This window comes from Leuresthes tenuis, unplaced genomic scaffold (assembly GCF_036924035.1).
Source record: "Leuresthes tenuis unplaced genomic scaffold, fLeuTen1.0.hap1 SCAF_8, whole genome shotgun sequence".
In the NCBI taxonomy this organism is placed as follows: domain Eukaryota; kingdom Metazoa; phylum Chordata; class Actinopteri; order Atheriniformes; family Atherinopsidae; genus Leuresthes; species Leuresthes tenuis.
The window spans coordinates 12,270,875-12,297,456 of NW_027325362.1; the positions used below are offsets into that span (position 1 = coordinate 12,270,875).

General features: G+C 40.8%; 4 protein-coding genes across 4 annotated transcripts; 2 read left to right on the forward strand and 2 right to left on the reverse strand.

The window, feature by feature from the left end:
- The first annotated feature begins 823 nt into the window (after window positions 1-823).
- Window positions 824-1,979, forward strand: sfr1 (SWI5-dependent homologous recombination repair protein 1). The gene is made up of 3 exons (XM_072390869.1): window positions 824-1,188; window positions 1,340-1,672; window positions 1,757-1,979. The coding sequence occupies exons 1-3, from the start codon at window positions 1,093-1,095 to the stop codon at window positions 1,946-1,948; spliced, it is 621 nt and encodes a 206-aa protein (XP_072246970.1). The 5' UTR covers window positions 824-1,092; the 3' UTR covers window positions 1,949-1,979.
- cfap43 (cilia and flagella associated protein 43) lies at window positions 1,975-17,243 on the reverse strand. The gene is made up of 38 exons (XM_072391593.1): window positions 17,215-17,243; window positions 16,865-17,118; window positions 16,692-16,788; window positions 16,438-16,605; window positions 16,075-16,225; window positions 15,813-15,957; window positions 15,590-15,672; window positions 15,370-15,501; window positions 15,174-15,290; window positions 14,999-15,076; window positions 14,721-14,869; window positions 14,471-14,574; window positions 14,152-14,301; window positions 12,293-12,453; window positions 12,041-12,205; window positions 11,708-11,838; window positions 10,851-11,016; window positions 10,396-10,503; window positions 9,812-9,889; window positions 9,474-9,581; window positions 9,286-9,390; window positions 9,079-9,195; window positions 8,437-8,616; window positions 8,062-8,268; window positions 7,810-7,896; window positions 7,485-7,565; window positions 6,599-6,727; window positions 6,358-6,477; window positions 6,160-6,267; window positions 5,866-5,952; window positions 5,695-5,783; window positions 5,396-5,606; window positions 5,101-5,213; window positions 3,910-4,075; window positions 3,599-3,769; window positions 2,637-2,717; window positions 2,397-2,550; window positions 1,975-2,298 (listed from the first exon to the last, which is right to left on the reverse strand). The coding sequence occupies exons 1-38, from the start codon at window positions 17,241-17,243 to the stop codon at window positions 2,123-2,125; spliced, it is 4,956 nt and encodes a 1,651-aa protein (XP_072247694.1). The 3' UTR covers window positions 1,975-2,122.
- Window positions 17,244-17,396: 153 nt separating this feature from the next.
- Window positions 17,397-21,416, forward strand: LOC140312965 (glutathione S-transferase omega-1-like). Its single transcript, XM_072390871.1, has 6 exons — window positions 17,397-17,542; window positions 18,756-18,864; window positions 18,979-19,201; window positions 19,291-19,392; window positions 19,515-19,621; window positions 21,069-21,416. Exons 1-6 carry the CDS (start codon window positions 17,515-17,517, stop codon window positions 21,217-21,219), a joined length of 720 nt encoding a protein of 239 aa, XP_072246972.1. The 5' UTR covers window positions 17,397-17,514; the 3' UTR covers window positions 21,220-21,416.
- itprip (inositol 1,4,5-trisphosphate receptor interacting protein) lies at window positions 21,325-25,475 on the reverse strand. The gene is made up of 2 exons (XM_072390870.1): window positions 25,274-25,475; window positions 21,325-23,605 (listed from the first exon to the last, which is right to left on the reverse strand). The coding sequence occupies exon 2, from the start codon at window positions 23,545-23,547 to the stop codon at window positions 21,934-21,936; it is 1,614 nt and encodes a 537-aa protein (XP_072246971.1). The 5' UTR covers window positions 23,548-23,605; window positions 25,274-25,475; the 3' UTR covers window positions 21,325-21,933.
- Between the last annotated feature and the right edge of the window lie 1,107 nt (window positions 25,476-26,582).

A 26,582-nucleotide genomic window follows, 5' to 3' on the forward strand; every position in this document is an offset into this window, starting at 1 on the left:
CATAAAAGTACCACTTTTCCTTTTTTTTTTTTACTTCATGTCTCATTTGAGTAGTTAAGTTTCTCTATTCTGTCCAAAATTCATAAGAATTAAACATTTACTTGGGGTTTTTGTGTCTGTCCCAGCTTTTTATTTTTTTTAAATACAAATAAGGTAACATTTCTTTATCTCAATCAGTATCATCATACAACTTTCCCAATTAATCATTTATGTCCAAACAAAAACAAATTGGTGTTTTTGTGGTGTTTCATGCTTGAATATACAAATTAGGTAATATCTAGATCTATTTTATCAGCATACATTCAAAAAGCTCATTTTTGTGTTTTCAAAAATAAGATATTCTGTAAATCAGGCTATGAATGAGATATGAACAAATCTCTGTAAAACACCTTGGAATGTAAGAGCTGCTGAATAGACATAAGACATTTTTGACAAGAGAAGACAGCCTTCAAAGATTTATTCTGCACATTTTTTATTTATTTTTTACTTTCAGTTCCTTGTTTCTATTGTAGAAGAAAATATGATATGGAGGTTAAGAGGCTCAAAATCTCATCAGTTTTTAAAAAAATTGTTTTCACCTTTACTTTTGTTTACACCTTTAAATTTACTTATGTTTCATTTCAAGCGCCACTAAAGTGTTCATGCATATAACTTTACAAAGGCGTGAAGTGAGATATGTTGCAGCCGCGTAAATACAATGTGTGGTTGAGAAACAGCGCGACAGGAATAAACTTTTAAACTTCTGCTCCTGTCCTGGAATCAATCCTGGCAAAAACAACAGCTCCCGAGATGCAACTCGGTCAAACCTGATGAAATTCTGTCCAATCACTGACGTTGGAGGCTCGGAACCGCAAAAATACGGAAAAACAAAACCTTCAAACTTCGCCGTCAATTTTGTGGAAACTGTCGGCCACTCTTCAGCACCCACAGACAGTTTTATCAGTACTTTTTTGGTTAAACTTTTGTGTTTTTAATGTTTTCTTCTAGACATGTTGACTAGCTAATGTAACTGTAGGCTAATATTGCCTCTTAAACAGTTGTGTCTGCAGCAAAACAACAACTACATGAGACAGAGTCCCGCAGGTTTGACCGATGGAAATCACTCCCAAAGCAGCCAAAATTAAACCTGAGCATTCTTCACCTTGTGGTTCAGTCGAGTCAAGCCCGTCTGAGTTTAAAGTGGAAAAGGTAAGTTTTGTTTGCCTGAATCAAATATGTCAGTTACCGGGATTTAAACCGGAATATCAAATCAAAACTACAAACAGCTGATTTTATACACTCTCTAAGACTAATTGTGATCATTTGCTTCCTGTAATTGATTTCCCCTGTCGTTCCACAGCATCTTTCGAAGCTGAGCTCATCTCTGAGAGAGAGGCTTAAGAGAACCCGGCGCTCCTTCATCTCGCCCCTCTCTGTGGCCAAACGCCTTTGTGTGGATGATGTGGAGGAGGATGGTCAGCAAGTCTCGGGAGACTCCCATGAGACTACCAGGAATCATCCAGGCACCACACGCAGGGCTGATGCAAACAGAAATGATGTCAGATCAGGGAGTGACACGTTTTCTGGACATGTCCACGAACCAGAAGAGTTTTCACAACAGCTAAAGAAGGAGGTTAAGGAAAAAACAGAAATTCTCCGCAGACTCAAGATGGTCAAAATGTACAGAAGCAAGGTATCGACCACATCTAAACTGTAATAAGATTCACTTTTGATAAACTGGATTGAAAAAGGTAATGTGATATTTATGCCTCCCTAGAACGATTTAACTCGGCTTCAGACCTTGATCGACAAGTGGCGGAGTTGTGCTCAGGCTGCGATGTATGAGCTTCAGTCAGATGTCCCTATAGATGGACGAAAGGCCAACCTGTCCGAGCTGATTGACCTCTTTGGCCTGGATGACGAAATTCTGCACTTCGACCGCACAGAGGAGGATTTCACCGCGTCATAATAACTTTTGAAACGTGCAAAAGGAGTAAATCGCATCTCAAATATTTTGCATGAAGTATTTATTTTATTTGTTGTTGCCACTGTTCTTCTTCACAAAAGAGGTACATGTCATGTTCTGTTAAACTTAAGAAATCTAAATAAAATTGTGGTATATCTGTTGAGGGGCAGGTTTCACTCAGTTGTGTTTCAGCTGATCAAGTGAGGGGAAGTTCCTCACTGTCAGATGCCCCAGTTCTGTCCAGAGGGCATCGATGTTCTCCGACTGTGCTCGGGCAAAGTCTTCCAAGTCCCTCCTCTGAACGATCTCCTGGTAGCGCTCTCCTCTTTTAGCTGCCTCATTTTCCTCAGCAGCTAGACACCAAAAGAGCAGCATTATCAGCCAGAAGAGGAAGATAACTCCCCTCGCAGGGTGTAGTATATTTAGAGCTGAAATGACTGTTTTTTTCTACCTGCTGCCTCACAGATGTGTCTCAGCTCGGCCACAGTCACATGCATATCGGGAAGCTGCTCTCCTAAGGTAGCGTTCTTCTCAGCCTTCAAGGCCGCCTTCTTGTTGATCCTCTCAATCGTTTTCATGCGTTGCTGCATGCTCTTTTGATGAGTCTAAAATTGAGCAAACGTTTGTGAGCTGAGTATTCAGAGTATTACAGAACCCACTGATGAGATCACAATTTTCACTGTTCTGTCACCTTTTTCATCAAAGCTATACTTTTCTCCAAAAGGGCAACCTTCTCAGACATGCAGTTGTTTTGATCCGTCTTGCTGCGACACTGGAAGTAAAAGAAAACAATTGAAGAGACAACTGAGGGGGGGGGGGGGGAGGGGGGGGGGGCGGCAATATATTGAGCTAACAAGAGTTTTCTTTTTTTCAATAGTCTGATCTGCATTTTGTGATGACGGATCCCACAACAAACGTGGCAAAACCACCGTAATCATCATAAAAATGCTCTGGATCGCTCAGTGTTGGGTTTATTTATATTCAAAGCTCTTCTCGCTCAAGGTTTTTGGGGCTTAAACAATGCTAGGAAGCCTTGCCACAGCAGGGATACCTGAACCTTTTGCCAAAGGAAACTGGCATAATGCCCTCCAGAGAGAGCTAGCATACCAGCCTACAGCACAAACACACATCAACAGATGACTCGGGTGACCTGTATTTTATTTTCTCGACCCCTTCACCTTTATCTCATGAAACATTTTTTTTCATAAAGCTTTATATTTTGAGGAAATGAATGAACTGCAGCCAAATAAATCAGAAGCCATTTGTTTTTCTTTTAAATTTGACTGCTTAAACGTGACAAAAGATGTTCGAACGGAATCAATTAAACAGAGGCTTAGAGGCATAAATGTACAAAAGAAAAAAAGGGTGGAGAGGCAACACGAACAAGGTGTGACTCTCCTACAAAAGATTGTCTAATGTTCTTGTTGGCAAAACACTGACGCTGCCAAAACCAGAACACCCACCCTGATATCACACACAGAAGTTTGGCAAGACACGCTAGCAGGATGGACTTTTCGCTTCAAATGGAGAGATTTCACGTCGTTCAAAGCTGATGCAGAACTTTCTGAAAGTTCTCACAGATATTTTATCGTGTCAGAAATATTCACGGTGAGTAATTATCAAAAAGCCATAATATCTTAGAAACCCGATTACAGTCATATCCTGTTGATCCTCTGAGAGTCGTAACATCTTGATGCCCCTCATCTTGTCGTTGAAGTCCTCTATCTTGTTCTTCATCACCTTGTGCTCCCACTCCAGCTGGATTATGCTCTTACGAATTTCTTTGCGCCCCTCCATTGAGGCCACCTTCTCTCCTGCAAGACTCTGATCATATAGATGATTATTGCTTGAATTTGTGCTCATTGTGGCACTTTTATGAAGAAGAAAATCATCTTGTAATGCTGTTTTTACGTTTTGATTGAGAAGAATGAGGAGCATCTGTGTGTCTGGTCACAGGGACTTACCCTGATGATTCCTCTGAGCTTGTCCACCACACTCCTGTGGTAAAGGATGAAGTCGGTTTCTACGGTGTCAGCTGTCAGATCTATGGTGGACACCTCCACCTGTCCCTGTTTGAGTATGACCTGGACCATGGTGTTTTTCAGGTGACGGTTCTTCTTCTTATGCAGACTACGGTGGAAGAGACCGTTAAAAGTATCATTCCTTTATAGAGACATTTACAGGACAATTGCTGCACTTTTGTTTCACAATTAAAGATCTCATTCAGTGAGAATGTCACATTTCAGCTGTGGATTTCTATGTCAGTCTCTCGGATCATGATGCATTCACTGTGCATTCACTTTGGAAATTGGTTAAACCAAATTTTCTGTTGCTTTGTTATCAACAGTACTTTCAATCTTTTTTTTTTTTTTTGGTCATATATTTGAGAAAGAAGACTAGGAAATCTGGCCTTTCACAGGCGCTCTTTAATGTTTTGCCAGCCAGAAGTTGGACATTCTGATTTTCGAACTGTCATTAAAGTCTCCATCAGTGTTTCTGCCATGAGTAAAATAAACCTTTTAATTCTGGTGAAAAGTGGCCAATATCAGAAATATTTCAAACCTCTAAAATTTAAACAAAAGACAGAGGAAGGGACAGATGTAATCTTTGACTGGACTATAAACCTGCCTGTATTCTAACAACTAGGGCCTACTCAATGTATAATTGGCAACAGGATTGTGTCAACACCAGGGATCAGTACCAACTGTCCTGTGCAGATGAGATACGTTCAAGTATTTAAGAATATAATTACCAGCCAAATAACACTCTTTCAGACTGGTGTTGGGAGCTTGGGCTTGGGTGTGTTCTAGTGTGAGCTCTCAGGCTGTTTACTGTATAATTTGTCTTATGGTAATGCTTCAAAGGTTATTGGATTTTACCACCAACAAAGCAGCAGACAGAGTGAGTGAGTCACTCCACGCACAGAAAAAGGTCAATGTAAGTGGATGCGTACATTCATTGTGGAAAAGGGTGCTGTTGTATAGTCTTACTGTGATATTTTGACAAAATCAGGTCTAACACAATTCATTAAGACCGACAACTTTTGACAAAAGGCCATTATAAATCTCCTAAAGAATACATATATGAACTGTGGCTTTGCTTTTAATTATGAATGCTTGTATTCAGAGGGTTAATGAACAACGTTAGAGTCGTACCTCTCAAGTGCTTCAGAGATGTTTCTAATTTCTTGCTGGACAGCGTTATCTTCATCTCTCCTCCTCTGCAGGAATGCTTGCATCTCGGCAAGAGTCAAAGCTTTTGTTTTTAGCTGCAAAGGATATACCCAAAGCTAAGTGGAAAACTGTACAAACAGAACAAAATACATGCAAAACTATGACGATTCCTAAATCTGTTTAATAGCTGGGCTGCTGAGAATTACAGTCATCCTGTCCAATCAGAGGGGAATAGGATCTCTGTCATTTGTAATCTTTAACCTTTTTGTTTTCTTACCTTTTGTTCACTCTGTACTTTTGCTCTGCGTATGACACAGAATCTCTCCCAGACGGACGGATTCAGGACCTCTGGCATGTTCTCTGGAGCATCCAGCTCCTCCATGGCCTTGAGCATTTGGTTGATTGCATCTGGGGCCAGAGAGCTGCACAGACGATGCTCTCTCGACAAGTTGGTTACGTTGTTGGTCTGGGTCCTTATCTTTTGAACCCTGAGGCATAAAAGAACATATATATATATATCTTCTTCAAAAACTGCTGCGTGATGGAAAAACTTGTTGAATGATAAGAATGACAAACCTGGGTCTACGTTTGAACAACCTGTAGAGGTTATCAACCAGATGATTTGGTACATCAAAAAACTCCTTCCTGAAGTCTTTGTCAAGAACCTTGGGAAACACTGTTTATATCAAATCTTACGCACAATCATTACAGTCATGATTTTTTGCACTATTGTATCAGCTGGCCTACTTTGTCGTGAGTGACAATGCTGTCATACTCCTCGTGAAACCGTAGGACCTCGTCTTCGTGTCTCTTCACCTCCGCCCCAGTTTCACCCTGTGAGATAAATGAATGTCAATAAGATGACAGCGGTACTGGAAATAGGATCCGCCTATCTTGGAGCCTCGCAGGTATTTGCTCTGCACATTTTCACTCTCTGAAAACACGCCTGGGCAATGGGAACACGGTCAGAGTTATCGCAAACGCTGCCGTCGTTGCTCTTACATTCCGAGATTGGCAGTAATTGAGGCCAAGTTTTCTGACCTTGTATGTCAACGTCTTTTCAAGTTTGAGCCTGAGCTCCACCTCGTGATTTCTCATCTTCTCTTCTGTGATCACTGAATCAACAAGATAGGCAATCTTGAGCTCTTCCTGTAATTCAACCAAAAATAACATGAAACGGTATTTTCAATGAGAGAAGGCCCTTAGCGGAGTTAGCCGTGTGTGTGTGTGTGTGTGTACCTGGTATATAGCGACTGTACATTTAACTTTCTTCTCCAACAGCGTTGTCACTCTCTCATCAAACCTCTCGGTTGCATCTTTGGTGGATTCCTGCAGTCTTTTCATTTCAATTTCCAGTGACTGCAATATGGGAGGCATAAATAAGGGCTCAGAGATAATTTATACTGATCACCAAAATGATGTCATTAATAATAATGATGATGGTAAACTCAAATATCTTTGAATGCATCGTCTGTGATACCCTTTTGTATTGCTCCTTCTCCTCGTTGAGGTCTTTGGTTTTATTTTCATACTCTTTGAAGACCTTTTTCTCCTCTTCACTCCAGTGAATGTTAGGTTTGCTCAAAACAAACTCAGGCAGAGGTATTTCCTGCGGAGTAAATTCAATAGAAGCTAAGTCCTCGTCATGCTGACTTGTCTAATTTAGGCGACACAGCCGAGAAAAGAATTCAAATTAAAAAAGAGAAAAAAAAGGGGAGTGGGGGGGGACTTGACATCATTAGCTTAAAATAGAAGAAAAGTTTGAAGAATTAACACTATAAGTGGGTCATCAGTGCCATTTGTGTGCATCACATCTTTTCTACTGACACATGATGTGACTGATTGCATTATAGACGTACCTCAACCAAAATTTAAGAAAAAGTATTGGCACCGGGGTTCACATTAATGTGAGTTTTCATTTTCGATTAATCTTCAGTTTGTCTTCTCAGTGAACAGTTTAACAAATTCTATGAAATACCTAAGCACTGTGGGAAAAAGCAAAACAACAACGTTTAACTACAGCTTGGACAGAGGTGCTAAAGTGTAGTGATGTCCACATTAATATAATAGCACAGGATACTGAAACAAAAGATTGTTCGATATTGCCTCTGATGAATGGCATCATTAATTACCAAATTAATTATTTTTTGTTGACCGATCAATTAAATGATTTCTATGAGTACAACTCTATTTTACAGCGATTTATTTTTGCAGACCTTTTCAAGCCTTTTGACCTGGATATTCAAAGATCTAATAGCTATACCATCAATATCTGCAGTTCCACAATTATTATTATTATTACTACTTTAGATTAACCTATTACAACAATCAGGTGCTAATAGAGGAACGTCATTATCATTTTTTACCATTTTCAAGATGTCCACTTTTTTTACTTCAAGCTCTCCTTCCATCATGTCATCCAAAGCCCTTTCTCTGATGTCATCCCCCTGCAACAGAAAGACAAAAACCCATCAGTACAAAACACTGACCTACTTTTATTCACGCCTTCATGTGTAGAAGACATATTACATATAAGACATGTATTCTATTGCTTTTAACAGAGACTTTTGCTCTCTCACTGATGTCAGTGACAATCATAAAGATGCTACTTGTATTTGAAACTATTTGAAGAATTTACTAATGGTGACCGAGACTGAAAGAAAAGAAAAAGCAGTTATCATAGGAGCATACTTGGGCAGCAAGGCGACTCTGCTTCTCCAACTTCCTCCTCTCCTCCTCCTTTTGCTGCTCCGGGGTGAGGTACTTCTCTGCTTTAATCTAAAGTGGAACAAAGGCGATATCTCGGGATGATAATCACATACTGCCTCACATTTCAGTGCAAAAACAAACAAACAAGCAAACCGCAAAGTAGCTCAACATGCACACATGCTTTGTTTATTGAACTTTAGGTGAACTGGTTGGACGGGACATGAGCACAGTGACCTCAGAGTTGTCCACAGTGAGAAGCCTCTCTGGCCACTCGCCGTCGGTCAGGCTGGGTTCCCACAGCTCCTGATTCATGTCCAGATCCATCATGATCTCCCTGATGTGTTTGTTCCTGTCCCTGATGCGTCTGAGCTCCTGCACCTTTAACTGATGCAGGGCTTCAAACTCAGTATTGAAAGCCGTCTTGATGCGATAAATCACATCCTGCATTTGGGCATAAGCGAAAGACGCAATAATTATGATGGCATAACCGTGAATTATGGAGTCAGAACTCAGTTTTATTTTTACTTTCATTTAGTGTGTGTTTTGGGCCCTGGTTTAGAAAAGCACAGCAGATTCTAACTGCATCATAATTACACTTTTGGTTCTCACCTGTAGCAGAATTATCTGGGTGATCCTCTGCTCTGAGGTTTGAAGAATGAACTGATCATAGACATCAGGATTTGAATATCCTAACTGAGCTGAGAAGCTTCCTGTCAGTGTAGCACTCTCTGCCCCATGGCCTTCCTCCCCCTGCTCTTCCTTTTGCGTGCTTTTCTTCAGGCTGCTCAGCTGCAGGTTAAAGACAGGAGATTACAAGCGTGTTGACTAAAACACGAGCACTGAATCTATGGCTGGAAGATTCTAAACTTTATGAAAAGGACATTGTACTGAAGGAAAGTATTGCAGCAACTTACTTTAGCCACACAGCTATAAATCTTGAAAGGTTTCGACACTGCTGGACTGGCTTGTGTTCAAGCATTTCAAAAACTCACAGCAGTAAAAGGGCAGATGAAGAACTGAGCATCAAATTATTTTCCTGCAGTAAACTTGTTTTGACTTGAATGGTTTGCCATAAAATGTACTTCCAGATAGTGGAAAAAAGTGGCTGCATTGCCACAGCTTTCAGAAAACATTGCACTGCTGCATTTCTGTTTCTCATTCAAAACGGTAAACACAGGATTTAATTGCTATTAACTCCTCACATGTGCTGCGATTTGCTGTGTCAAGACCTAAACCAGCAGTTTTGCTTACGGTGCAGGCAGCCTTTTCAAAATTCCTTATATTCTGAACTCTGTGGAGGTCCTCCAGCTCTTTCTCTGTTCGCTCCTTCTGAGGGAAGTTCTGCACTGCCAGTTCAGAGTGAAAGGCCTGTGGTAGACAGCCACGAGTGATTCAGAGCCGATTAACAAACTAAGAAAATATTTCACTCATTTAGAACCAGCTTCTAAGCCATCTTACCTTGATGGCTCGGCCTTTGACCATAACAGAATCCCAGCATTCTCTCTTTAGGACATCATGGAGGTAGCATTTCTCCACAATTTCCTGTTCGATTTCTGCTCTCACCTGCGCAGAGAGAGAAGAAGAAGGGTCGCTTCGAGGCGCTATATAAGATTGATTGCATTCACGCCTGCATGTGTCTGCAGTACCTTCGCGACTTCCTGCTCCACCATGGCCTCAAATCTCTTCTGCTCCTCCACATCCAGATTGAAATGTTCTTCTGGGAGGTTCTCGTTTTCACGGAGCATCTTCTGGATCTGAAAGCGTGGGAACCAAATGTTTTAACGCCTCTCCCTGTGTTTTACACGACTCAAGTATAAATGCAACTTATTTGTTCAATTAAAGTTAAATGCCAATAGGTAAAACCAACTTAAGGCGGACTTTTATCTCTGTTACCTTACCGGTTACCTTTTCCTGCTCAAGAACCCAGGAGTGCCCCCATGTGAACGGGTTGAAATAATGAACAAATATCAGAAAATCCACTCACGGTGTCACGTAACTCTCTGACGGTTTCCTTCATGATTTTCTTTGTCTCGAAATATTGCTTGTTGTCTTCTTTTACAACCTGCTGACAATATACAAGTGGACAGTCTGAAAGTCTCATTTTTAGGAATCACAGCACCTTTGCCAAACTTCACTTATTAAAAATATATATAAAAAAAGAGCAAACAAACAGGGATCATAATTAATCTGCTATGAAAGGATTCATTCTGGTGGGAAAGCAGGCTGGATTATGTTCTTTTAGCATGGGTCAACACATACGGCAACATGTTTGCGTGATGTTGATCTTTATCAGACATTCTGACACATTTCTACAAATACTTGTGGCAATGCACAAATTGCTAATTGCTTCCTTATCTCACGCTGAATGTAAATAAATCAAGCATGAAGCCACCGCGTGCCAAAAACAACGCGTTTTTTTTTCAGAACTAGATTCCACACACAAGTAGAAAGGGAGCTTTCGCAGTCCTTATTCTGCAACATCACCGTGAAACAAGAGAAACGTCTATACGCAAATAACAACATCCCCGTCTCATGCCGCAGCCACAAATATCAAAGCTCATTACTGACCGCTTGTCGCCTGCATTCCAGCCATGTTGGGTGTGAGGGTGGGGCCCGCAGCAGGCTACTGTAACTCTCATCCTGCTCCGTCACATCCACACATGCTCCACCGCTGACCTACAGAGTGTTACGGACACATGGAAATAATTCCATAATAACAATAATTAAGGAATTCGTTGAGCTTTGAAGGTTTTTTTTTTTTTACTGTGTTTTTTTTCTCTCTATCATAGTAGCAGTGGGGTGTGACTAGACCTCAGAACAACTAATAGCACTGAAAGTACATTACAACGTACATAGATAATTCAGTTTTGGGCAGGTTTACTAAATTAAACGAGCATTTGCTATAGTTGAAGGATACTGTTAGGTATTTAAGAGCAGAAAAATAAATACAGCATTGTTTATGTGTTGTTATGTCATATTTATTTACAGAACGACAGAATGAGACAGCAGAGACTTTTTTTTACCTCACTTCCATCTGTTTTTTCACTGTCACCTGGAGACCCTTGGCCCCATGCAGGCAAATCAATGAGGAAGGGGTTTTCACTGTTGAATATGATCTTCAAGGAATGAGCCACAGACTGACTATACTGAGTAGGTGCATCAACCTTTTTAGCATCCGCACCTTTAATTCTATATAGAGAAAAGCAGACAAAATGTACAATAAATATGTGAAGGTACTTTTTCGTACTTGTCCGAATTAAGGGGCCAACAATAGCGATGCATGAAGGGAGTTTTTCTTTTCCCATCAGTAGCTCTCAGCTCCACGTTCATTTGTTCAAACAGAAATGTGGTAACGGGGAAATTTTCATGGAATTTATTGCTAAGATTCAAATAGTGCCTCACCAAATATATCATTTTAATTCACATAACACTGTAAACCAGTAGATTAGAAACACAGGAAACCAACAAAAAAACAAACAATTCCTGGAATTTTCTAAATAGCAGCGATGTCGGATTGGTTTTTAAAATGAACTTTTTTTAGCTTTAAAAACCTAAAACCTAAAGCCTAAAAGCCTGTGAGAGCAGGCGGGGAGGAGGCAGATGTGGAATGTGTGTGGGATGTTATTCAGAGGGAAGATGTGAATTTTATTAGATCTTTGTTTTCTTACACAATGCGGTCATGGTTCCCCTGGAACCTCAAAGTGCCACCCACTGGACTTTCAGTCGTATTTGTTTACCTTTGTTCCCCACGGCTTGTGAAAGTAGGGCGAAGACCAGTGTTCACTCTACATCAAACTGCAGGTGCAACACACTACTGTGAGCAACAGTTCCCTCTGCTGTTGACAGCTGTGTATTATGTAAGCATGATGGAGCGCTTTACCTGAGGTGACTGCACACAAGAGAGCCATCGCTGTAGCCAACAGTGAGAAGTGTGCGACCATCTGCAGAGAAGGACACACTCCGAACTCCACCGAGACGGCATGAGTGACACTGCAGCTCCGTGTACTGCTCCTGCAGAAGCAGAAACAGCATCGTGAATCACACCACAGGAAATTAGATGACTTTTCCTTTTCCATCTACTCTCTTGGAACTATGGCATGGGCATATTTAAGGGTGTGGTGATAAAGTGTGTGACACAGTGATTATGATGAACTGATTAAGATTGTTAACAAAAAAATTAAAAACAAAAAAAAGAACCAGAATAAGCATTCACCATGGAAGCAGTTTTTCTAATGCGCAGTAAGCCATCTCGGCCTACAGAGGCCAACCATAAGCAGTGAGGAGACAGAGAAAGAGAGACAGGGCCCAGCGGGTGACCCTTCACTTCCTGCTCTGGCTTTAACTGGAGCACCCTTTGACTCGAGACACTGTCTGTATCCTGAGAAGACAAAGCAAAGTGAGAGACAATGGTTTCCTAGTATGTTAATGATTGTGACTTTATACAAGAAGGAAGAGAATATAAAACCTTAGGCAGCTGAAATCGCTGAATCGTCTTATTTCTGTGGCAGTACGCAAAGACTTCATTGACTCCAAGAACGCAGGATGTGAGTGGACGAGGCACTTTGTATGTGAACACTTTGAGGACGTGAGCAGACAGACGGCCATGACGGTCTACAGAATCTGGACCTGCAGGACAGCAGAGGTACATGGTAACATCTGATGAGAAGCAGATGAACTGCCTCTCTAGAAGCTGATCTTGGCAAGTTTGTTTGGAGAATAAATGTTCTGGATCGTATTTTTCTATAAACGTTCAAATACACATGAATAATAATTATATGCATGATCACTGGTGTTTTTAAGCACTTATCAGCTTTGCTGCATGCTATGTTGACCTTAAAACACACTAGGGTTAATATTTCCTGTTGCCCAACTTCTGTGTGGTGTAATTCACTTTGGCACACCCTCACTTTTTGTGTTTGCACATACTTCAACAGACTTATCAGTTTTTAAAGATGCAGTTTAAAAAGGGAGTGTGTTCCTCCAAAGTGCCAAGTCATGCTAGTCATATTCTTTTTTATTCGTGATTCGTATGTAAACATAAAAAAAAAGATATTTTCTTTTCTTAAAAAGTGTCATTTTAAACAGCTTTAATCACTTAATCAAAGCTGTCACCAAGGCAGCTTTTTACCAATTCAGAACATCAACAGAATTAAAGGTTTTCTCTCCCAAAAAAACAGGAGAAACTCATCCATGCATTCATCTCCAGTAGACTCTGTAATGGTCTTTTAACTGGACTTCCCAAAAAGCATTAAACATCTGCAGCTCATCCAGAACGCTGCTGCTAGAGTTTTAACAAGGACTGAGAGATCTGAACACATCACACCGGTTTTAAAATCTTTACACTGGCTTCCAGTCAGTAACAGAATAGATTTTAAAAGCCTACTGATGGTTTACAAATCCCAGAACAGTTTAGGCCCAAAATACATCTGTGATATGTTCAGAGAATATAAACCCAGCAGAGCTCTTAGGTCCAAGGACACAGCTGGTTTAGTCCAGAGTCCAGACTAAACATGGAGAAGCAGCATTTAGCTGTTCTGCTGCAAACAAGTGGCACAAACTGCCAGTGGAGATTAAACTGTCACCAAATGTAGACATTTTTAAATCCAGGTTAAAAACATTTCTTTTCTCGTGTGTCTGTGCATGAATACTGCACGGTATCTTTTAATTTATCTAAACTGTTGCTTGTTTTTGATTATTTTAAATTAATTTTAATTCTTTTATTTCTTTGTTTTTATATTCTTTTACGTGTTTTTAATGCTTCTTCCACTCCCCGCTGCAATGCTTTTATTTCATGTAAAGCACTTTGAATTGTTTTGTACATGAAAAGTGCTATACAAATAAATTTGACTTGACTTGACTTGACTTAAACAAACATGAAGTCCACTGTAAAGACATTTCAACTGAAGTTGTAGAGGCCCAGTAAAATGCTAAAACTGTATTAAACACCACTACAGAATTATTTAACTCATGTAGAGGGTTTTCATTCATAAACATGAAAGAAAACTTTGAGTTAGCTTGAATTTGTTTAGTCATTCAAATGAATCAGCTTGCAAATCTTGTGCAAGTGCTTAGTCATTCCTCCTGTGTAGGCTGTGGACTAAATCTGCAAAGTCATGCCTCATGATTTTGTGACTAATGTGTTAGATTTGAGATCCTCATCTTGCCTCTTGGACATATTTCCAATTAGACTGTTGTGACACAGCAAAATATTAGCTTCTGTTCAACCAGTGCGGTTTAAAAAAAAAAAAAAAGCATTTTCAATTTAAAATTCCCTTTAACGATCTTGACAATAAATGGGGAATACATAGACTATCAGTGTTGTACCTGTAAGGCTTCTGGCAGGCAGGGAGAGCACTGTGAGCTGGCTACCATCCTCATTTTTCTTCTCATGATCAGCACATAATACAAGGACTTTCACCTCTTCGAGGTCCCTGAGACACTGAGTTGAAAGTGACAAAATGCGTCCAGGAACATCTGGAAAAGGAATCCACATGTCATAAGACTTTTATTTAATTGGTTGTCTTATTCTTTTATAAATCGAGTAACCATTGCTGACCTTTGTGTTAATATAAGTGGTGATTTAGTTTCTAACAAAGCACAGTAGCATATGAGTCGTTGAAACGAGTAAAAAAAGAATATTCACCTGTGTATCCTATGACTGAAAACCTCATAGATGGCTTTGCATTCAGTACAAAGACATGTAAATCTGAGCCACTGGTGAGAAGGTAGTGCCCCTCTTGATCAAAACTGTAAAAGGACACCTTCATTTACTATTCTGACCTGGAACAACAGTTTTCCTTTGTGCTGCTTGTTCATAAATGCATGATGAAATTTTGTCACGAGTCAGTGTTGAACTGAGACTCCATGGTGCTGCAGGGATGAGGGCTACTTGCACTAAGTGATCCACGGCAGTGTGGTAGAGATGAACCTGGTGCACCAGACGAGGCTGCTCCTCCTTGTTCAGGTCAATGAAGAAGACGTCTCCTGAAGCTGTTCCAACGGCTGCATAATGTGCCATAGGACAGCAGGCCAGACTTGTTACCTAAACAGACACATATTTATGTTTTTACACGGTTTAAGTTCACTTCTGCTCCAATAAATGTAAATGTTTAACTATCTTAAAGTAATTTCTCCTGTATAGAATATTTGCTCTATGTGTTGACAATCTGACCTCGGCTTGAAGACACAGGGACCCGAGACAGGTGCCATCTGAGGACCATAGTTGTAATTCTCCAGAGTCTCTCAGTGACTGCAACCAGTAAAAACCCAGACATTTTTGTTTGGTGACTTAAATAACACATGCAGTCACAGGACACTTTAATTCCGGAGCAATGCGAATACTTTACCACACATGTGTTCCTTTCAGTGTGCATTGGAGCAGCTGTCAAAAAGTTGCTACTTTGAACATCCAGGACCTTTTCAGTGCTGTCTGACAGGGTTGGGTTGAGTATGTAGATCTGCCCCTGAGGAACAAGAGGCACCTTAGATTTAGCTTTTTCTCACCAGTACCTTGTATTCAATGCAACACATTTAAATACTTACCGTATTGGAAGACAGAAGTAATGTTTCATTGTCAGGGGACTCCATCACAGTTATGACAGGCCTTTCTAACTTCCATGTTTGTGTGACGGTGATCTGAGTGCCTTTGATCTGCAGACAGTGTACGGCACTCTCCTGCAACACAACAGTATTTTAAAGCGCTTTTAACCGAGGATGCAAATGCCTGAAGCAGTGTGGTGGTGGCAGGTGCCTGGGAATGTACCTTTCCTACCACGAAGAGACCGTTTCTACTAAGGGTAAAAGCTTGAAAGTTGCACTGTCTGAGTTCAGGGTTGGCATCAGCAGCTGAACAGAAGTGAAACAAAAAGGACAACGTCTTCAACTGTCAAATATGATTAGACAATTGACATGTGGTAGAACATGAGTTTTCAGTGACTTTCATATCTCTGCCACTTCCTGGTGTCCTTGTTTACATGTAAGCTTACTTGTGGGGTTGAACAGGACAGCGACAGAGAGGCTCTCGGGATCAACGAGGAGCAGGAAGCCCTCTGCACAGCCCACATAGAGCTCTGATGTGGCCGTCCAACAGATGGCGGAAGGAGTCACAGTGGTTCTCGCGGAGAGTGTAGTCTCCACATGTAGAGTTGGGAAAGATTTACATTTTGTTTTTTAGATAAATCACCAGAACAAACGAATAATATATTGTTAAAGGGCCTTATTTGTTTACACATAATAATGAGACACTACCATAACGCCCGGAGCTGTTTCTCCTCTGAGCCCTGAGATTGCTGATGGAGGCACCCCTGGTACATAATAGGGCAGTTTGTTGCTGAGATTGTGAGGCGTGGGTGGACATCTCTCAACAAAGGAGCCATCAGTTGCTGGAAGCTGTATTACTCTACATGACAAATAAACAAACGAAAAATAACCTAATAACACATGATACACGTGGGGTCTACGTGCCCTGTCAATCACCAATGCATTTAGAGTTTATTGATTTTCCTTTTTTAGAAAGGAAACGATTTAATATTATAGAGTTCAAATTTCCACTAAAATTCCCAAAGAAGACATCATGTCCATATAATAATGTAGATTTTGTGTGCCCTTTACCTGGGTTTCAGGACATGAAAGCTGACACTCTTCTCAATATGCCAGACAGTGAGAGATGTTGTGCCTAAAGCACAAAGCTGGAGCCAGTTCAAAGGGTTGAACACCAGAGAAATGACATCCGTTCCAGCTTGTGGATGTGTACAAATTGGCTCCGCATTTTCCCAGTTCCTGCATCACACACTTAATTACACAAGCTGGCCTCCATGAATAAACATTGTGTAAGATACACTAGTGTATGGCTTTCAGTGGCTTACCACACTGTGATAGTGTAGTCGGGAAGAGAAGAGCAACAGCCCAAATAAGGACCACCATCACTTAATGCCAGAGATGTGTAGTCCAGTTGTGCTGTTCCTGCAAAAACATCATTAACGGTGACTACATGGAATATTTGTGAGAAAATCACATAATCATGACTGAAGCTTCCTACCTTTTAATTCGTTCTTTAACTGAAGCTCTGGGAAAATGTACACAAATATAGATGGGGACAGCTTTTGCTCAGAGAAAGCAAAAATCCCAATGTTGCCATTAGCTGTCAATGCACCAATGTCTCGGGCAGGAGCCCGAAACACACTTTGCGTTTTAGTTTCCAGGTTCAGGAAACAGATATGATTCCCGCAGGTGTAGCATACTGTTTTATTACCCACAAATTCGATTTTCTTGTTCGTAAAACCCTGGATCCATCTGGTAGGGAAAATAATATTGAACATCTATGGATTACTGCCTGTGTATAAGAGTTGTGCTGAAATCAAAATAATACACAAGAAATCGCTAACTTACTTGATTTCTAAACTTCCAATTTCCTCCATTTTGAGGTGTAAATGTAGCTAGATGCAGTTTACAGATATTTTTCAAGAACGCAACAGAAAAAAACGGACGGGCGAGTCTTTTCGTATCCATAGTAACCACAATACTCCCAAGAAACCTTCTGTTTAATCCATTGGCTGATACTTTGTGACACACCCACACCGGAAGTAGCATTTAGAATAAATTGTACGTCCAAATTTCCTTGTGCACTCCAACCTTCTAGGTTATTTCATCTCCGTTTGTGCCATAGTAGGTACTATCTGAAGCGTAAACATGTCCACTGAAAAGTGCTTCGCCAAAGGTAAGACTCGGCTAAATGAAAAACTGTCTAATTGGCTTTTTCCCTATCATTTCTTTTTACTACGATTATGCTACGATTAGCACAATGTATTTTCATTTCCGTAACATTTTCGTAAGCGAAGTTAATAATTGTGTACCATTAAAGTATGGCAAATAACTTGCAGAATGTTTTTAACTTCTCATGTATTTCTTCCGCCTTGGGTTATTACGACATGTAAGGACGAAAACAATGGTGTGGTTTTGCAACGTTATGGTTTTCAAGTATCTTCTTCGTACCACCCCATTAAGCTTTAAATTGAGACCACCAGAGCATTGCAAACAATATTGAACTCCTTTTCTAACATTAAGAACTTATCATTGGTGGAAAAGAAATAAGAAGCTTTGTGAAATTTTTAATACGCTGTATTAAATGGATAGAAACGTAATAAAAGCGCTGAGAATGTAGCACCACTTATGATAAGTAGGAAAGTATTTCATTCGAAAGACCGCTTATTGTATTATTACCATGTGTGGCATTTGTCATGCAACGAAAGTAGTATGTTCGATGGAATTGAGGCACAGTCATTACATATTAGTCAGTCTTTTGATGGTTATTTCATTTTTTTTTTGTTTGTTTGCTTATAAATATTTAGAAAAGGTGACGTGGTCAAAATATTTGCCAAAAGCCCATAAAATATTATCAGTTAAAATATTGAATAAGATGTTGGAGGGAAAAACATTTTACATTCAAACGGCAGGAACACAACTATTGGAGATACTCAAGTAGAGAACTTCTTGAACTACTTGGGTAAAGCGCTCCATTTTAATGCATGGTGCTGTCATGAGAAAGTGTTTGCAACCACTTTGATGGTATTATGAGTCACTCATTAAGTGAAAATCTTTGTGTCACTACAGGGAATGTTGTAACTAAACTGTGATTGTAAAAGCTTAAAGGGTTGAAAGGACATGTCGCTAGAAGTTGTGCTGTCAAACAGAACTGAACTGTTGCAGCAAAGTGATGCAACAAAGTCTTTATGATTAAGAATTATCTTATTACAATTGACTTGATTTGTTCCAACATATCATGAGTTCTTTTCAAGTAGAGTTGTAGAATAATTATAACTCTAATCATTCATCATATGAACAAAATATGTTTTGTAGAGGTTTTTTTTGTTTGTTTCTTTTTCAAGCCAACATGGTGTGTCATGAACAATTTGATGTATTTATCTTTCCAGGAAGTTCTCTGCCAGGTCCAGTCCCCAAGGACTGCATCAGGCTTTACAGCATGCGATTCTGCCCTTTTGCCCAGAGGACCAGATTGGTGCTTAACGCCAAAGGGATCAAGTAAAAAAAGCTTTTTATTTTGAACAAATTTAAACGTACCATCTCTGATACCAAAACTTGAAGCACCTGTAATCCTTGCGTAGAAAAATGACTGAACCAACCTTTGTGTTTCAGGCACGACATCATCAACATCAACCTGAAAGACAAACCTGAGTGGTTCCTTGAGAAAAACCCTCTTGGGCTTGTCCCAGCTCTGGAGACACCTGCTGGTGAAATCATATACGAGTCTCCCATCACCTGCGAGTACCTGGAGGAAGTGTACCCTGAGAAGAAGCTGCTTCCGTCCTCTCCTTTTGGCAAAGCTCAACAGAAAATGATGCTGGAGCACTTTTCCAAAGTATGTTGCATGAAAATTTGAATCTAGATCTTGTGGTTTTGTTTTGTTTTTGTCTTTCCGACCAAACAAAAATCACTCTTTTGTTGCAGTTGACGCCACACTACTACAAGATCATAGCAGGGAGGAGGAGTGGGGAGGATGTCTCCGGACCGGAAGCTGAGCTGAAAGAGAAGTTTGCCAAATTAAATGAGGCAGGTTGCAAAGTTTCTTTTAACAGACACCAGACATACAGTGTGATGTCTGGTAAAGCTGTATGTGTGGCTGTACCTGGAGTGTGTACAGTATTCTGATGATTTCATTGGGAATTTTTCAGGATCTGATTAAAAAGAAGACGAAGTTCTTTGCTGGTGATTCTGTCACGATGATCGACTACATGATGTGGCCATTTTTTGAGAGGCTTGAGCTCTTGGAGCTTAAAAAGTGAGTGATACTCTGAGGATATCAAGAAATAAATATGTTTTATTTCAGGAAGCAGTTCAATACACTTGAGGTCATTCAAGAAGAACAAACTATACAAATAAGAAGGTAGAAACAAGCAAGTCAAGAGCAGGGAACATCACCGGAACAGCTGCACTGTCATGACATCTGGAACAAGTCACTACAATCCAAGAAATAACCATTCCTCAAAAAATGAATCCACTAAGAGTGTCTCTGCTCTTGATTTGGAAATGTTCACTCATTCTTCCCTGTGCATCACTTCAAGTTCTGAGAAACTGGTACACTATTGTGCAAACAAGCAGTATCTGCTCGGGTTTTCTATCGTGTTCAATTCAAGGGACTGTGATGGCAACCACTTGAGCGTCAGCTTTTATTTTGGACGTGCATATGCACCCAATCCTAGTGACTGCTGGCAGACAATGCAGTGTTGACATTAAGTGTGTAAGAGGCCATGTCCCTTGACCTGCAATTTAAAAAAAAAAAAAAAAAAAAACTTTTGCAAATTGCTGGCTATGTTGATATCTGAATATTCCATAAAAAAGACACTTAAAAAAAAAAAGTCCACAATTCTCCATTTTTAACATCCAATAGGAATATGCTATCTCTGATCTATACTAATTTAGAGATATTGTCATATTTCAAATAATAGTAGGATATTACTTGCATGTGCACCTGGTCACTGTCTTGTTGTAGAACTGAAACTTTTTTGTAAATTTGATGTTTCTTTTTTATTCTCTGGAGCCTGTCCCTCTCATGCAGCTGGCTGCTACACGTTACCAAAGCTGAACATTTCCACCCCGAGGACGAATAATGGGCCGAACGGTCTTTAGCTACTTCTTTTTTGCCCTTCCATTTCTACATGATTGTGGCAGAAGAGTTAAGCCCCTGTGTCCACAGCACTTGTTTTCAAAATGACTGACTTTTCCAGAGGTTGCTTATAACATTTCAGACACTGACACTTTCCTTCAAGGAGTCCCGAGTCAGCTGCTTTCTGCAGGTCAGGTTGGGATTTCTTTTCCCCTTCGCTTTCTGCACCAAGATTTTTTTGTTTCGTTTTACCTGAAACTCTTTAATAAGATTGCAGATGGTGCACAATGGAAATTAGCTGACCATTGATAATTTTCCTTGTTGGAATCGGCCGTTTTCAGGTTCTCATTCGGTTGTTAGAAGTTGTCAGCTGGCTTGCAAGTTCCAATGACCAAATGAATGCCTAACAAGATGATGCATTTCTGAGAATTTACCCGTGGAAAGATACAAAAAGTCCTGACATGGTCTGCAACTGCTATATTCCCGATCTTGAGTAACACAAGTGTAATAACATTTGAGTAATTTTTTTGCTGTCAGCACCAGCAGTTTTCTTTACTTCTTTTCACTTGAGCAAAATATGCGATTTGTTCCATGAATTATTCTATTCCCTTTGTCATTTCAGCCCCTTAGACCACACACCTGAGCTGAAGAAGTGGACAGAGCGCATGCTGGAGGACCCGACTGTTAAAGCCACCATGTTCAGTGCAGACACCTACAAAGCCTTTTATAAGACTGTCGCTGATGGGAAGCCAGACTATGACTATGGCCTGTAGAAAATACTGACCAAATGCCCTCAACCATCCTAATTATATTCATGTTGAGTCAGATCTCTAAAATTCTGTAATGAAAATGGACATTTAGGGAAGAAAAAAAAAGTCTTTGTTTGATATGTAAGAGATATTTTTTATCTGTATCAGTGGAAAGTTTCAAATGTCAGAAACGGAATTAAATAAAATAATCCTTGAACTTGGTGTGTTTTCAGTTATCTTTGTCACATGATGGACTGTAGGGAAAAATAAAACTTATGTCTGGCCTGAACCTGAATTTCTGTTCGTGTTTAAAAACACATGAAAATGACACATTTCACCTGCAGAATACATAGGGCAGTCCAATTTAATGAACTGGAGTCGGCCATAGATCTAACAATAACAAAAAAGGTAAAGGAAAAGTTCTAACAAACGATTAAATCAACTTTCAATAGCTGCCGTCAGATTTTGAATGGAGAAACAACTGCTACTGTACTGTTTAGTGGTCCCCGTTTGGACCAGTTCAGTCCCAGAGGTATTAGTAAAAGCATCATCCCTCATGTACAAAAGAGTTGGATCCTTTTCTCAAATGGTAAAACTTGTTTGGCCAAAAATGAAGCGACTACAGCAAAACCACTGAAAGTCTAGATATCAGCCTAAACCGAAACAACAGCTGCTCCCTAATTATCATTTCTATGAACACTGATAAAAGAAGTAACTGACTCAGAGCGAAGCCAGCGCTCAGAGACTTTCATCCGGGCTGTGGCGTAAACCTCCATTTGATAAGTAAGGTGTGTATTCTTGTATGAGCACAGTAGCATTTCTCAACATCTCCTGGAAATGTCTTACTGTTGCTGCATAAAGCTCCCTCTGCAACACCAGCGGCCTGAACAGATTGATGGGCTCTGCTTTGCGAATTATCTCAGGAACTTGGACTTCCTCTGGCACTTTACAGTTCCCAATAAGAGCATGATGGAGTCTCTTCTCATAAAGGCTCCTCTGCAGGAAGCTGAGTACATCCTGAAGCCTGAGCTCCAAACTCTCGGCTCCCCATGCGCTGGTCCTTTTGCTCAGCAGCAAGTGCAATAGAGCAGTCTTTAAGTGGTAGCTCGTGAGGGCACTTTTTCCCGTCAGCCCAGACTGCTTTCTGTGTAGGAAAGTAACAATCTGGATGCAGTGTAAATGACAGGAATTTTGTGGTAGGCATTTGGCAAAATATTTAAGCAAATTCCTCTCATAGACGGCCAAGGAGAGATGCCAGTATGGGTCCGGGCAACTGTCACAATCGGATGGAAAGTGTGAGACAAAATAAGCGTCTGTATCGTCCAACTGAACCACCGGGATGATGTTCAGGACGATGACTTTCCCTGAGCGGAATCGGATCTTCAGAGCACCAGCAGCGTCAAGTTTACGGAAAGTGACCTCAAAGTCGTATTTGTGAGAGATGCATCCCCATGCTTTGGTTACGGAGATCTGAAACCACCTCATGACTTGATCTTTGGCCAAGAAGTGTGTGTTCTTGGAGCAGAGCAGTTCATCAGGAGTGTGGCTCACTTTGGTTGCATCATTCCTGCTGTGCAACAGACAAAGCATGTCCTCTCCCAGGTTAGCAGAGCCGCAGAGGCAGCCCTCTTCAGTCTCCCCAAACCTGGTCACCTTTATCTTGCCGCAGCCCTGCATGTCCGGAGGTAAATCACTGGAAGGGCTGCACCACAGATGATACTGAAAAGAGTGTGGATCTGGGGGAGAGAAAGGCACTATAAGGTCACACATGAGTGGCTTGCACACTGTCCAAGACTCAAACATGCTTCCAATCCCTACAAAGTCCCCGACTTCCATGTCTGCCTCCCTGTCACACATGCTCCGGAGCGACTCCAGCAAGTCATCAGCGAAACCCTCGACAAACTCCCTCACCCTCCAGTTTTCATGGCCTGAACTGTAGGTGCATTTATCACAGAAGTTCCTCAGGATATCCTTGTCTAGTGCCATCGTTCTGGGGCTGATGGATCCGCTCTCTGACATGACATCTTCCTCCTCAACTGGGCGGATTTCTGTATCAGCGGGATCAACCCTGCTCATCTCGATGGCGAAGAAGATCACAAAAGACACAGCGCTCCAAAAGTACCAACTATAACCTTCATCAGAGCCGGTTTCCTCCTGCTTGGAATCCAACTGCGAGAGCTCTTTCTCCAGCTTGGCTTGCTCCATTTCCAGCCTCTCCTCGTGCTCCCGCATGCGAGCCATTAGCTCCTCGTCCTGCTCCGGGAGTGTGGTGTTTTCTTGAGGGAAGAGCAAGGGATGGTTTAATATGGCAGCGGCCACCACCATGCACACCCGTGCAATGGCTCCCTGCATCCTCAGCTGGTTGCTAGCATACACGACCAAGAACCTCAAGACAGCTGCAGATCAGACCCTGAGACAAAAACAATGTTTACAATGTAAATATAAAATTCAGTTATTTAAAAAAAAAAAAAAAAAAAGTGCACCACCCACTGCAACAAGCACAGACTGTACCTCTAAATATAGAGGCAGTGTGCTGAGTGACGCACTTGTCCGCTATCAGAGTTTGCAGCACAGGAGGAAGGAAGATTGAACCCTGTAGCAGAGTATCGCCCACCTCTTACAACCTATTCAGTTACCGCACATTGTGCCTTCTAACATTCACATCCTGCTAGCATTTTATCCTACAGAACTTTGGTTTCTTCAAAAACAATGTTGAAAACACGCCGACTTATTATCGTCCTTCCTGGACGTCATCAGATAACCAAAAAGTAATGCAATATAGTGTGCAAAAGAGGAAATTACATCAGTCTCTTGCTTATGTTTCAAACCTAAACTTGAATTCAAACCCCGCGCTGGTGTCTCAGGTTGTGATGAAAAAATAGAGAACTGCTTGAAGCTAAATGCAAAAACCTAACAGGAATGTTCCGGAGAGGATGTGCTATAACACTCAAACTATCATCACTATAATGCTGAAAATAAAGTAATAAAATGCGCTAAACATGGGAGTTTCTTGGGCACACAAGAAAAGGGAAGAACGCCTGCATCTCATGAGCTCACAGTAACATCAGGAGATGATGAGCTGTTCTCTGTTAGACTAAGGCTTGAAAATGACAGCAGTAATGGAGGACGTGAGGCCAGAAAATCAGGGAAACTTCCCATGACTTACTCTCTGGGAAGCTTTCCAACACTTACATGGATCCCTCCGTCCAAACAAACAATGAATCAGACAAGAGGCCTGAGTTGGAGATTCTTAATTCCTTAAGATTTCATGTTGTCACAGAATAGTGAAACAAAAACTACTCTCCAAAAGATTTACCAAACATTTATATACATAAGGACCGACTTCCAAACTGGAGGGAGTCGTCAAACTCCCTACTCGAGCTGAACTGCCAATGAAATTGCACAACAATGTTACAGTACAGCTTTGAAATACCACATACATAGAAGTAAGCCCACACACACAAAGTATTTTCAACAAAACGTACTCTGTATGACAAATTCTGAAAGTTTTAAGAAAAACGCCAGGGTCAGCTGGGACATAAATCCCAAGAATCTGTTATAACATATCAAAGAATATCTTCTGCTGAAAATTACATCACTTTGACAGGACAAGTGGGGTTTTTTCTATAAAACGGAGTACATAAGCAGATAGCTTCGTTTAAAGTTTTTATTTAAGAATGAATATGTATTCCAGGGTGTTTGGGTTATCCCAATGTGACGTCGCTGTGTCCCGGTACAGTGACGTAGAGATGCCAAGGGCCAGCTCCTCTGTTGTCTTAGCAACAAAATATAGAGCCGCTCGTAACGAGGGGAATGTGGCGCGGCAGACAAACAGTTTTCCAGAGTAACGAGTCACCCGACAGCCTGGTAAAGCTAACAAACGGACCATTGTGTTGTCGGGTTCTGTGTGAAGCTTCACAACAACTGAGGGCAGCTCAGAAAGTGCCCACCGGAGAGACGTCTTACATAATTTAGGCGACATTACAGCATGTTTAGTAGCAGATGTTAGGCTACTGCCAGCCAGCCTACAAATTCAGAGATACAGGCTGCATCGTGAAGATAAAATAGATAACCTTACCTGTGCATAGTGTCGGTGAAAGTTCATGACGGTGAAGTTCATGTGGCGGGCCATCCGGTGAAAGCAGCCTGAACAACTCGGGGCCAGTTTCACACACACTGTGAAAAGCGCCTCTTCTCATCATTTCCTGACTGTGCGCTCCACCCATGTTGAGAAAAGACCGCCCAAAAAGCCTTCTTAGCTCACTAAAATAGGGACTTCTGAAACGTGAGGAGACATTTTCTCGTCAATTCCAATTCCAGTTTGCGCGATTGTCACACTTAGTTTGTTTCTGTGTAGGTTTTTGCATTAAACTACTATGACTCTTACAAGGAGAACACCTTGTGCATGTTTCACTAACTACAGTCACGTCAAGGGCTAAATGGGCTGAAATTAATGTGTTTACACTGCAGTATTCCCACTGTTGAAACTAAATATATATATATTTAGTTTAATATATATATTTAGTATTGAGGTACTAATCATGGCAGCTCAAGAACATTCCCTGAGCACAAGAGCAATAGAGGCTGGGGTCTACCACACCAGACAGGACTCCTGTTGTAGGCTGTGCAGAGAGGCCTCCGAGACAGTCCAACACATAGAAACGGGGTGTAGGATGCAGGCAGGTAACGGCGTGAAACGCCATAACCAAGTGGTGGAAATAGTGCACAGGAACATCTTTACTGAGTGTGGGTTGGAAGTCCCAAAGTCAAAGTGTGAGACACCTCCAAAGGTAGTAAAAAATGACAGAGCTAAGATCCTGTGAGACTTCCAGATACAGACTGATGAGACTGAACACGATAAGTACGAAATATGAATGAAGGAGGAAGGTGACTAGATGAGGGCAGCAGTGATGCTAGTGGCAATCGGAGCACTCAGGGCCGTGACCCCCAAATTATTCCATTTTGCATCCTTCTCATGGTCCTTCAGGTTTGAACAGCGTAGGACGGCAGGTCAGACATTTTGTTCAGACTGAATTCATTCTTCAGCAGGCTTAAATTCAGGTTAGAACTGCAGTAATAACCCCAACTCTGGGTTTAGGATGCAGAAACTAAAGAGCGCTGTGAGTTTTATTATTGCAGACATAACACACGTTAACATTGTTTTGGTTATCCAACACATACATATATGTGGGAAATCTCATCTGTATAATTAAATTAACACATTGGCGTTGCGTTAAGAGTGTAAAATTTGTAAAAAAAAAAAAAACAAAAAAAAAAACACTTGTTTCACAGTATCAACTATTTTCAATTGTAAAAAAAACAAAAAGGTTTCTGACATTTTCATTTACATTATAATTAAATGTTTACAATCTTAAATGTTTTCTGAT